This window comes from Chaetura pelagica, unplaced genomic scaffold (genome assembly GCF_000747805.2).
Source record: "Chaetura pelagica isolate M959 unplaced genomic scaffold, ChaPel_1.0 scaffold453, whole genome shotgun sequence".
NCBI classification, from domain to species: Eukaryota; Metazoa; Chordata; class Aves; order Apodiformes; family Apodidae; genus Chaetura; species Chaetura pelagica.
The window spans coordinates 3,021,703-3,033,672 of record NW_009952879.1 but is presented as its reverse complement, the minus strand read 5'-3'; the positions used below and the strand labels follow the sequence as shown (position 1 = coordinate 3,033,672).

At 42.6% G+C, this 11,970-nt stretch overlaps 1 protein-coding gene across 1 annotated transcript in view; it reads left to right on the top strand.

Moving 5' to 3' along the window:
• The first annotated feature begins 1,393 nt into the window (after positions 1–1,393).
• ARRDC4 (arrestin domain containing 4) overlaps positions 1,394–11,970 on the top strand; it is a 17,628-nt gene continuing 7,051 nt past the window's right edge. Inside the window, exon 1 of the mRNA XM_009995346.1 lies at positions 1,394–1,472. Within this exon, the coding sequence (XP_009993648.1) occupies positions 1,394–1,472 (79 nt within the window). The remainder of the gene's footprint in view (positions 1,473–11,970) is intronic.

The following is an 11,970-nucleotide window of genomic DNA, read 5'->3' as shown; positions in this document are numbered from 1 at the left end:
GGGTGATATATTTAGGCACCCCATAAAATCCCTGTGCAGTCAGGGGAAGAGGATGGAAGGAGGGAAGGGGGTGAAGGAGAGAAAGGAGCATCCTTTTATTTAACACATCCTGTTATTTGGAGAAGCCTCACTGTTCTCTATGTAGGGAGCCTAAGGCAGGCAGGTACTTCACCGAAGTTGGGGAAAGGAAAGGAATTTGGACATTCTCCAAACTACTTAGTCTTAAAACAACAGATGGAAACAGAGAGATATGGGGGTCCACGAACAGTCAATGAGATTGTGATATGAGTTTGTCTAATACACGCCCGGCTCTGCTCATCAGTGCATCTCCTCTTTCTAGCTGCTAAGTGACAGCAAAAAAAAAGCCAAAATTACATCTAATACTTTCCTGAAATTGTTTCATTGTTTTTCCATGTAAACTACTGCTATAGCTGGCACAGATCTGTTATTTGTTTGCTGGTAGGAGAGAAGGAGAGCCTATGCAATGTGAATAAGAGAAAAGGCAGCTACAAACAAATCTCTCTCTTCAGCCAAATAGATTTAGAGCTCCACGTGTTGGTATCAGTATGGTAACAACTGGGCTCCTATCAGCATCACACTGCAATCCAACCTCTGGGGATCCTCTTCTATATCCATTTAACTTTTCCACCTCATTTGCTATCACAAGATGCTCAAATGCTGTTGTCATTTTGTTTCTGTTTATTGATGTTATCAAGTACTACACTTCACTGGAGGGTAATCTAGACAGTATTTCAGGCCCTCTGCCAAGACAGAGCTGCTCCAACACCCATGTGTCAGCCCCAGAGCCAAACAGCAAATCAAGACTCCACACAAGGCAATGGTAATCTTTCCACTGGGCTTTGAATCAACCTTTTGAAGAGTATTTTTCATTGACATTAAATCTGGATTTAAAAATCCTTTGGCACTGCTAAGAGGCCAGTATTGCAATTACACCAACTCACTCTCAGGCTGAGTAGGTGTTTGTCACCTGCTGATATCTGGGATTTCAGTGCCTTGTGTCCATCTTCCTGACCCTCAGGAAATGCCCACAGTGATTTCCTGGGGTCAGAGACCACAATTTCTGACCCACCCAAGAGCAGCTCCAAAACCCACCATCAACCTCAGACATAATCACTTCTAATTGTGCAAAATTCACCACCTCGCTTCAAATCCTTGCTAACATGACATTACTTTTCCTCTACTCATTTTGCTCCTCATTTAACATATTTCTGTTGCTGGTCTCCACAGCCCCCCATGTCTTGCTCCACTATTTAAATATGCACTGGGGGAAAGAATATTTCTTTGTGAGAGGGTTTTTTTTTTCACTTGTATTCTGCTAACATGTCCCTCTCCCAAGTCTCCCTCACGTAGAAGTGGTGCCTTTTTGGCTAACATGGTGAGAAAAGCCAGGAAACTGGGCGGACATCTGTATTTTTCACACATCCGGGATGCTGAACAGCCAGTGAAAGGGGGTATGTAAAGGGTAGACTTCTGACTGCAGCTCTGAAACCTCCCCATGAGGGAGCTCCACAGCTGGAATGGATAGTGCTCTTGGATTTTAACGCTCAAACACCCTCTCCCATACGGCCCAACTATCCAGCCTTTACAAGGGTGAAGTGGATATGAGCCTAAACATTTTAGAGGCAGCGAGTCTATACTCATGCCACACATGATTTAGTGAATAACTGATGCAAGGCAAAAAGATGGCAGCACTCTGTGATCTACCAGCTGTGCAAACAGGCTAGAGAATTTAAAATTCAGGAAGCTGTGTCTCCAGGAAAGCATTTAAAAAAGAAAAAAATCCCTAGTGCCACATCTGGTGGCATCAAATTGTCATTATGACATGGTATTTAAGATGATTTAATGGGTTTATTGCCAAGTAAGAACCTTGGAGTTTGCTTAAACTACTGTGCATTAAAAGGATGTAACTCTTTAAATGATATTCTAACAAAGTACTGCCTAAACAGTTTATTATCTTTCAGGAACACACACATACGTAGATCAGCATGTGTGTATGTGGAAATAAATAGATCAATAGACAAAAGATTAATAGAGCTGCACATCTACATACACATGTATTTAACAACACAATACAGGAGACTCACACGTGTTGTGAGAGCTATCTTTTGGGAAAATTTCATTCACTCCCCTTTCTCCTTCTCTCTTCTACACCTCATACGGCAGGCAAGATTTCTGTCCACCTTAATTACTTCCCACTTAGGGCACTGAATCAATGGGTGGTTTTGAAACAAAGGATTCAGCTACTAAAAACAGCCTGGGAAAGTGCCTGGGAAAGGTTACAGGTTATAGATGACTTCTAAGAAAAGGTGTCCAGAAATAGAAAAGGTGTTTTTTCTTCTTGCTGAATATTTTTTATGTGACTTGGTGTTTCTCTCACCTTTAGTTCCTGGAACAGTTCTCATTTCCTCTGAATGTTCTGACTTCTTATCTCAGGCTCTTTCAGCTTGTTGATTTTAAATTCAATCTGGCTAATTCAAATTCAGGGCATGCACAGCTCCCAAAGTCTTTCACCATCTTCTGATTCTACAGAATGGGGCTGTTAATGGTATGGGGTTTTGCCAGTGAGGAACGGTGCAAACTTCCTTTTACACTTATTTCTTTCATACTAGATTGACATGACACATTGCAAGCCTGATAGATAATCTCACTTGGGGTGTCTAACTCGGGTGGTTCTCTATCCACTGACTGCATACAGAAGGGAGGTTTCCAGCTGAAGGTTCTCTGATGCCCACCTTGGATAGATGCCTTAAGTGAACAGTAAGAGTTGCCACTTGTGACAGTGTATTACAGAGCAGAATCCTGAACAGTTTCATCAAGTCACCTGGAGCTTTTCCATCATCTATGGCAATTTTCCCCCACCAGTGTGTTTGCCTCTTAGCACATGAATAAACTGTCAAAGCATAGTCTGCCTCTGCCAGTCAACCTCATGTGCTTGTAACATGAAAGCAAAGAAGTTTTTCTCTGCTCCAGGCTGAATTAGCACCAGAAGTGACCTAGCCAGAGTACAGAGGAGCTTCACACGTCCCAGGTGAGCCACCAGGCCTCTGCAGTGACATGCCTACACTGTGTATGGAGAGACTGTGCCCCTGCCCTGTGAGCTGGGTCACGATGACACATGGTACCACCAAACAGCTCAGGGATGTCAGCTCTTGCTGACACTTTGCTACCTGATTACCTCTCTGACTTTAACTTCTATCTATCTATAACAAGCTATATTTGTTTTTCATTTATGAAAAACAATACTCTTACAAAGCAGGAAGGAGGCAGGAACTTGTTTCTTCTGAAAGCAGATCAAGATTCACTTTAAAATAGAAAGGGGTCTTCAGCAGCCAAAGGGTCAGTTTTACTCCCTCTCCTTTTTTTTTTTTTTTTTTTTTTCCTTCCAGTAAGGGTTTGATAGTGAGTAATAGTGAGTAATTGGAAGAGGGGAAAAAAATCACCTCAGGTTGTATATTGCCACTTCCTCTTGCATTGCAGTTAATGCAAACCTTTGATTAGCCTGCTGAAGAGACCACACATTCAATAATTTGAAGCAAAAGGTTAATGGTGTTGTTACAACTATTATCCCTTTTAAAATCATTATCCTCTTGTTTTTTATGTCTATATTACCTTCACCTTTCCATGAACCCACTTTACCAGCTGTTTCCCTCTGTCATAAAGTTTGCTGAACATCATCCTAGGAATAGGATAAATGCCATGTTTTATCAATCAAGCCTAAGGGAATTCTCAGCTTCTCATAACCCAAACTGTAAAGGGAGATCATTACAAAGTTTCTATTTTGATTTTTAAACTGGCCATGAGTGAAATATACATTTCATGTCAAGGTGCAAAATGCTGCAGCGTGACAGCATTTTTCTTGCTAAGTTTTACAGATCAGCAAAGTATGAAAACTGAAGACATAGAAAAGACTAATCAATTATAGCTCATTTTAAATTGGCTATGGAAGGAGAAACAGTCCCAAGCAGAAATGCACAGAATGACCAAAACAAAGAAAATGTGCTAAAGCGAGGTGATAACTGGCCCCATTTCTGAATCATCTCCCATCTTCAGAGCCTAAATCCTCCTGACTTTCAGGAAGCCTTGAGCTTCTTTCCCTCATATTGGAAAATGGAAATTAGAAAATTCCTAAAATTTCAGAGTGAGATTGACCTCCAAATCCTTGGCAGTGTCGGAGACATATATGAAAATGCTCCTTTCTCTCCAGACACACTAAGAGGATCCAGACTGCCTGTCTTCAGCCATCTCAAGTTAGTTGCTCCATTAACACTTGAGCTAAATCTTTGCTCTAGGTTAATCTCCTGGTGCAGCTGTTTTACAGTTGGTATCTTCTGTGATCTATTCCTATACTTTTCAGATCCTGTGGACACCACTAGTCTGTGTCTTCATCAGTTACCTGATCCCAAGATCTAACAATGGGCCTAGAAGAACTTGTCTACTTGGAAGAAATTTCCAGTGAAATTAATTAAGGAAAAAAAAAGTGTGGGGTAAATTAAAGGTCTTAAAACAATCACATTTTGTAAGATTTCATTATGCCAAATAAAATATCACACTCTTCCTGGAATTTGAAAAGAATCCGTTAATGATAATGCCTCTACATGAAAATACATTCTTTGCAGAATGGCAACAGTGCAGCATTTACTGAGCTCTTACTAAAATAAATGAAGTGTTCTGTGATTGCTTCCTTTGAACATGGAAAAATACAGGTAGTGCATACTAATGTTTTCCAACAATAGTGTCTATCAGGGACAAGCTGTGATATGTACAGATATTTAAGCAGGACAAAATGCAGGCTCTGTCTGTGCCATTTTTGTAATCATGGATGCACAGGAGGAATTAATGCCTGTATAACTTAAGAGCATTGGTGGCAGCAGAAGTGAGACATTTTCCTTTTCTTTAAATTCTGAACATTTTGCTACCAACTTCTGAGTAGTAATTCAAGAAGAAAAAAGGGGAAAATTTCCCACATGAAAGATGTAATAAGAAGCAAATTCCCATTACAAAAGTCCTATGATTGACGTGTCTTGTCATTATCACTGAAAATAATCTTCTGGTGTGCTATAATGACAAGAGGATGTGTAATGTTATTCTGATACAAGAAAAGACTGTGTACATTCATTGATCCAAAGAATTCTAATTCACCCCGTAGAGGAAGATAAGAATCACAACAGCAGGCAGTTAAAAGTCCATCTAGCTCTGTATCCTGGCTCTGACAATGTCTACTCCTTCATATTTCAGAAGAAAGTGTCAAAATAGGAGCCTCATTGTGAGCATTTCTAAAAATGAACAGTATTAATAGGCAGTGTGTTCTTATCTCTTGTGCTTTTCATGGCTGGCTGACTATGATTGGCTTCCACAACACTGGTTACTGCAGAGAGTAAGCTTTGTGTGTGTCCTCTTTTTTCTTTTATACATATATATTTATACTTGCACATATATGCATGTCTGCAACACACAGATGCTACATACTCAGGCAGGAATTGAAATAACAGAAAAGCCCAGCTTTTTCTTACACTTAAGAATCATTTGTGCACTTGATTTTAAAGAGAAATACAGGCTTAACCAGCTGTTGCCAGCCCTGCTTTGTCATTTCTGTTTTAATCACAACTTGAACTGGTTACTGGGAAATTTCTCAAATATTTAAATATTTGTAGATGTGGTTAACCCACTAATGGTTTTTAAGAACCGCCTGAGAGAGTTTAAACACAGACTCCAAGGTTTGGGAAAATGGGCATCGTGATAGGAGGCATAAAAGATCCAACTTCTTCAGCTTGCCAAAAGAAAGGTTTGGGAAGGTGATAACTCTTGATAGATATCTGGAAAAATTCAGTGACGTGAATGACTTGACCTCACACAAAGCAGCGAAACAATAAGCTACTATTTAGAAAAGAACAATTTCTGCCTTGAATTAAGACACTGTTTCCTTGAAGCAAGATGAATAAAAACCAGAGGGGACTAGAAAAAATAATTGTGTTGCCATGTCCTGGCACCTACAGGGGAAGACGCAGTATCTTTCGGGCATGTATGCTCTGAGCCAGGGTTTGTGAGAGTCTTTGCTTGTATGCACACGAAGAGGGAAGAAGATGTGAATCAAAACATCCTGCTTTCCTCAGGACCTAGGAAATGGTTTGAGAGAGGTTCAGATTCGCTTCCCGGATGGGAGAAGCTCATACAAGGTGCAGCTCTACCCTAAGACAATAATTATAATCAGATTTCATGCCTTGCAGCATCAGCTGGATAGTAAATGTAAGAGGATTTTTCCCCCCTAGGTTTGTTACTCAGCTTCCATTGCTGTTCCATCTTCCTCCAAAGCACTGAAGGCAGGAGCTCCGTGTCCTCTCTTGGACACCAAGAATACCCTTGGTTGACCTGATGATATGCCAAGCTTATCCTGCCACCAGATTTTAGGGTAGGGTTGTTAAGGACTGGGTTGTTTGGGGGTATGCTTGCTTTTCTGCCTTCTTTTGCCATCCAGGGTTAATTTCTTGATAGGACCATGTGGGGAGACCCCACCTCCACACCCCCTACCCATGATGGTGTCCTGCTTACTTTTGTTCCCCTCCTGTGCTGCAATGATGTGATAATTCCAATACTGGCTTGGCCTTCAAGCTTGAACACAAGTATACAAGAAAACCTTAACAGCTTGTGATTCTGGGTTAGCTTGACTAGATGGACTTAACTTGGGCAGTTACTATGAACCTCCAACCTCTCTCTCAGTCTTACAAGGTAAGAGGTTCTATATCATGGAGCAACTTCTGCTACTCCAGGTGTAGGAGGTCGAGGATCTGAGTATGTGATTGTACAGCTTCTCTATGAATTTGAAGCTTCTCAATGAATTTGTACAGGTTCTCTAGCAACATCCTTTCTCTTGTAACATCCAACAATCTGACATGAAGCAGAAGCACCTCAAGACACGCATCTTTTTAAGGATAGGGTCACACTGTGGCTGTATTGCAAACCATGCTGAAATAGCAGTAAAAGCCAAGTAGCTCTGTTCTAAGCACACACTGCCAGCAGCAGAGCTCCACTGCAACTCCAGGCTGCTTCCCACCCTGCTGATCACTCACCTTATCTTAGGCTGCTGATTCCACTTTCCCTCCATTGCAGGTCTTACTCTGCATTCCCTTTTGGCACAAAGCATTCCATTATCTCCATTAGTAGTAATACCTTTCCTAAACCTGGGCAACAACAGCTGGCATCAGAAAGGGTGTTGCAAAGAAACCACTTCACATGGGGCACTTCTGTACTTCTGTGGATTGCCGTCTGAGCCATGAACAGCATGAGGGTGACTTCTACCAGGTGCCATCCAGCAAATATCACCCTTGGAACTATCTTGACAGTGATTCTGGATATGCCATCTATTTTCTAAGAGGTATGATCCCACAACATTGCTTGGTGTTAACTGGTAAGGCTGAAGAGTCACCACAAGGCACACATTCCTGTTTACAGGAATGTTCTCACAAAAGTTCAGATGCAGGCATGCACTTCCCTTCAGTGTGAGGCTTTTTGGTATGAGATTTGGGTTCATCCCAAGTTCAAACTTTTTCAGTTTAAATTTTAAAAAGGCACTTTACAAAGCCCTCAAAACCCTCAAATTACAGCCCATGGTAAGAACCAGCTAAAGCAGCACATAACTAAGAAACCAAATGAGTTTCTTCATTCCCCTTTCCATTTCTGGCTATTCATTCCCTTGAGCTGGAATAGCAAACCATGATCCACACATGAATAATGCAGCTATGGTTTCAGAGTTGAATCAACACCAGAAATCTGTGTCCTCCCTCTGTATCAGATACTTACAGGAATATTTCTGACCACCTTGCTTTGAAGTCAGTCACTGAAATGCAGAGGGGCTCCCATTAAAATAGTAGGAAGCTCTTCCTCCAGAGAAGCACTTGCAGAAGGCCACTCTAGTTGTGCAGGCACCATTAACCCTGATAAATCTTTCTGTCCTCAGGGGACAACAGCACGAAGGGATGTTCTAACCACATCCATTTTTCTCTGTTCACACTCCTTGCAAAGCCTGTACCAGCTGTAAACAGCCAAAGCCACCCTCAAGCAGTCTTTTGATGCCCAAGCGAGTGCTGGGTTTAGATCACTTTTATCTGAGGGAACCAGCTCCAGCACATCCTGCAATCTGATTCACTACATAAATAGTGACGCAAACAACAGGTCACTCAAGTGTTTTCTTTACCAGTGCATGAAACAACAAGATGGTCCACATTGTGCTGGAATGCAATCCTAGTGCATTGGGCTAGGAACTGGTATGGGGAAGGTCCTGGCACTGCACTGCCACTGAAAGTGGAAAGGATCCCTTGCAGTCTGCATCACAAGCCTTCCCTCTACCCCAGCCTCTCAACCCAGGGATGAGACACACCTTTCCCACCCCTCAGAAGGCAGGATGCGAGGCAGATGTATGAACCAAGCACTCTGGGCATGAGCTTGGTTCTCAGTCACCAAGCTAAAACAACCTACTTTGCTACGGCTTTGGCCCAGATTTCCCACAGGGGCCATTTCCCACTGCCATTTGTGATCTTCCATTTCCAGACATAACCTTGTATTAAGATTGTTCCCTTGGCTTTCAAGACAACTGTGCTTTGACAGGCTGTGTGAATAAACACCTGCCCAAGACAAAACGTACACCTTGAGATCCCTGGGCCAGTATCTCAGTATTTGCTTTTCTCAATGTACCACACACAACATGATTCTTAAAAATATTCTCTCTGGTGTCTTCACCTTAGCAGTGGTGACTTACCAGACTAGCTGGGCACTGCATTTGCAGCAGCAGCAGCTGGAAAAACATCTCTGGCTCCTTGCGACCTCCTATCTGTAAATGTCACTTAATTGCCCAAGAAGAATTTGGTTGACCTTTCAATTACTGGTAACAGAATAAAAGCCATGCAGACTGTACATGACAGCATCACCAATGCCCATTCAATGCCTTCTTGTGCTGATTGGGAGGACCAGGGAGGATTCACAGCCCACTCCATTTTTGGCACAGTGGTGATAAAGGAATTCACTGGTCAAAGGCCAGGAACTAGAGAAAGAAAGGAATAATCTCCCATCCTTCCCAGCCTTAAACTCCATAAACAAACTCAGAGAATTTCTGACTCTTTGGCAAAAAGGCCCTATATTCTGAGAGCTTTTGTGGCACTTCAGAGCCTGTAATTTCTGCTTTAAGAGGTAAACACTGCTCTCACCCAACTGCTTTCTAACCTCTGACAGACCTGCTGAGATAGTCGAAACTATTTGCAGATAAAGGAAGTGGTAAACTGGCAAATCCTCCCCACCATGCAGAAGGAAGGTCAGTGTGGGGTTTACACATTGCTCACTGCCCTTGTGAGGCCTTCATTTAAGCAGAGCCTGTCTCATGGCTCTTCCACTGAACTCAGCTGCAGCTCAGCCACATTTTTTGCCTGTTGTGTTTGGTACTGGAGAAGAAAGACACTTGAACAGATGTTATAGTACAGCAATCTCAAATAAGAAACCCACAGTTTGTAAATTAGCTGTTAGCAGCTCTCATAAACACTTCTCAAAAGTCCTCCTCCAGTAGCAGAAATAGCTGTTCACTCTCTAAACTGTCAGGCTATTGATTAAGTTCAGAAAGGCTTAGTTGGCAAACTCGTAATGCTGGTGCCTGACACATGATTGAGAGCTCTGTCTGTCTCAGCTCCCTTCGAGCAGGAAGAGGACAGCAAATACTGATCAAGTTTTTCACTTCCTTCCCAGTCACAACTCAGATCCCTAAAAAACAGAAACCTTCTTGGCAGCGGTTGCTGTTACTAATATCACTTCTTATTGTGTATCTTCCACAAAAATGGTTAGTCCTGAATAAAGTGGCAAAGCAAGTTAAATGAAACTATAATCAAGCACATTAATCTATCTCTTGCTTTTCCACACATGCACCCATGCACAAATACCCAGTCACACAGACATACACCCACACAGAGTCCCTTCCTTCTGGCTTCTCAGAGACTGAAATAGTGGTGGTGTGGTTTCCACCATTCATGCTACAACTTCACTGCTAGCCAGTTAAAATGCCTCATTCACAAGAAAACAATCTCAAGATGGGTGGATCAAAATCACTCCCAGATAATTTCAACAAGTTCTGGCCTTTGAATAACAACAACAACAAAAAACTAGATTAAATGGCAAACAAGCATCTGGAACAAGTATCATCTGACTGTGACAGAACATTCCTATTAACTGTGTCCTCTGTGGGCTAATTGTTCAGGTTATTCAAGCCTCTTAACTCTCACAAATTCTGTAGTGTTTTGTTTCAGAAGCAGTTGTCCATGTTTATTCATTTCCCTATCTAGCTCATTTGCACTTGCAAAGAATAAACAGGAGGCAACATTGGAATGGTCACAAAATATTCATAAGATAATTAATTACTTTTATATGGGATCTAATTTTAAAAAAGGCGGGGGAGGTGTGGGACTGGGGTGGGGGGAGTTCCTATATATATAGAACTTTCACAGTCAGTTGCAAGACATGGCTTACACATATTGTACCTAAGCAAATTTAGCTCAGTACACACATCCAAGCATGTTCTGTTGGCTGGCTACAAAACTAGCCTGATGCTTGCTAATGTTAAAAACTGGATATAAGGAAAACATTTATGCAAAACTAGGCATTCAAGATGTATTAGTTTAAATTAAATTTAAAAATAACAAATACAGCTTGAGATTCATACACCCCAATACCCAGTTATAATGCTAGATTTGCAGTTTATCTAAAAACTATTTCAAAAAGCATAAAGGGATATGGAGATCCAAAAATTCTTCAAATACTCAAACAACCACCATGGCATTTTCTTTAGTCACGTAATTCTTCATCAGGAGCTGGTAAGCCCATGGCCAAGGGTCCAAATAAAGCCTATTAATTTCCCCTACCTGTAATCACAATCCTTTTCCCCAGGTTACTACTGATTAACACAGACACATGCATTAACCTGGTGCCAATGAAAGCTGTTCAAAAGGCCTACCTCACTCTCAGCAAGAAGTTCTTCACCTCAGCAGTAACTCTAAACATAAGCCCGTGTCTCACAGGACAGGATCTCACAAAGGAATGCCAGGGATTCTGAGGGAGCCTGACGCCGTCTTTGCCAGTTATTTGAAAGCCAGGGCACTGAGTATGGAGGCTAATTTTTCCTAATTTCAGTCATTAACTGAGTCAGCTGGGAAACACCAGGCTGGTGTTCCTCACTGCAGAGGGACGGAGGAATGCAGGAAGATGCAGCAAGTCAGAAGCTTCAAGCAGGCAGGTGACCTGGACCGGGAAGTGACTTTGTCACCAGTGGAAATGCTGGCAGACCACTCACTGCACACACCTCCAGGAAGATGCACTGCTGTCAACTCCTTCACAAGAGAGGACACTTCCTAGAATGAAACTGCAGTATCTGTCAAGTTTATGCAAAGCATTTAGTTTCCTAACATGGGTTTTGTTGGCTACTGGACCTGGGGCCAGAGCTGTGGCAGCCTCACTGGATCTGCCATGTTCACCTGTCAGCACAGATGGATTTGCCACTCTTCCTTTTCTCCTAAGCTTGTACTTGTAAAAATTAGAAATAACCGCATCTTTGCATTTGTTTTAGGGGATGAATCCTCCAAGTATCACCTATAGGCCACTCAGAGGGAAAGGTTTATGCCACAGTGCCCAGCTCAGTGTATCCACGCAGCAACCCAGTTACACACCAAGTGCCTGTAGAAACAAGCTCTGGGACCAGGAAACTTCTAGATTTAGGAAGTGCAGAAAAGCGCAGCACGGGTGTGAGCAGCCGGGCAAGCGCAGTCACACCCTCCGCCGGGAGAGCAGCTCACACCCGTGTCTCGATGGATCCCTCCGGCAAACCAGGAGCTCACACGGGTGGCACCGCCTCGTTGTGCTGCCTTTAACGTCCGCAGCCGGGCGGGGGAGAGGCCGAGCCCGCAGCGCCCGGCCCAGCCCGGCTCC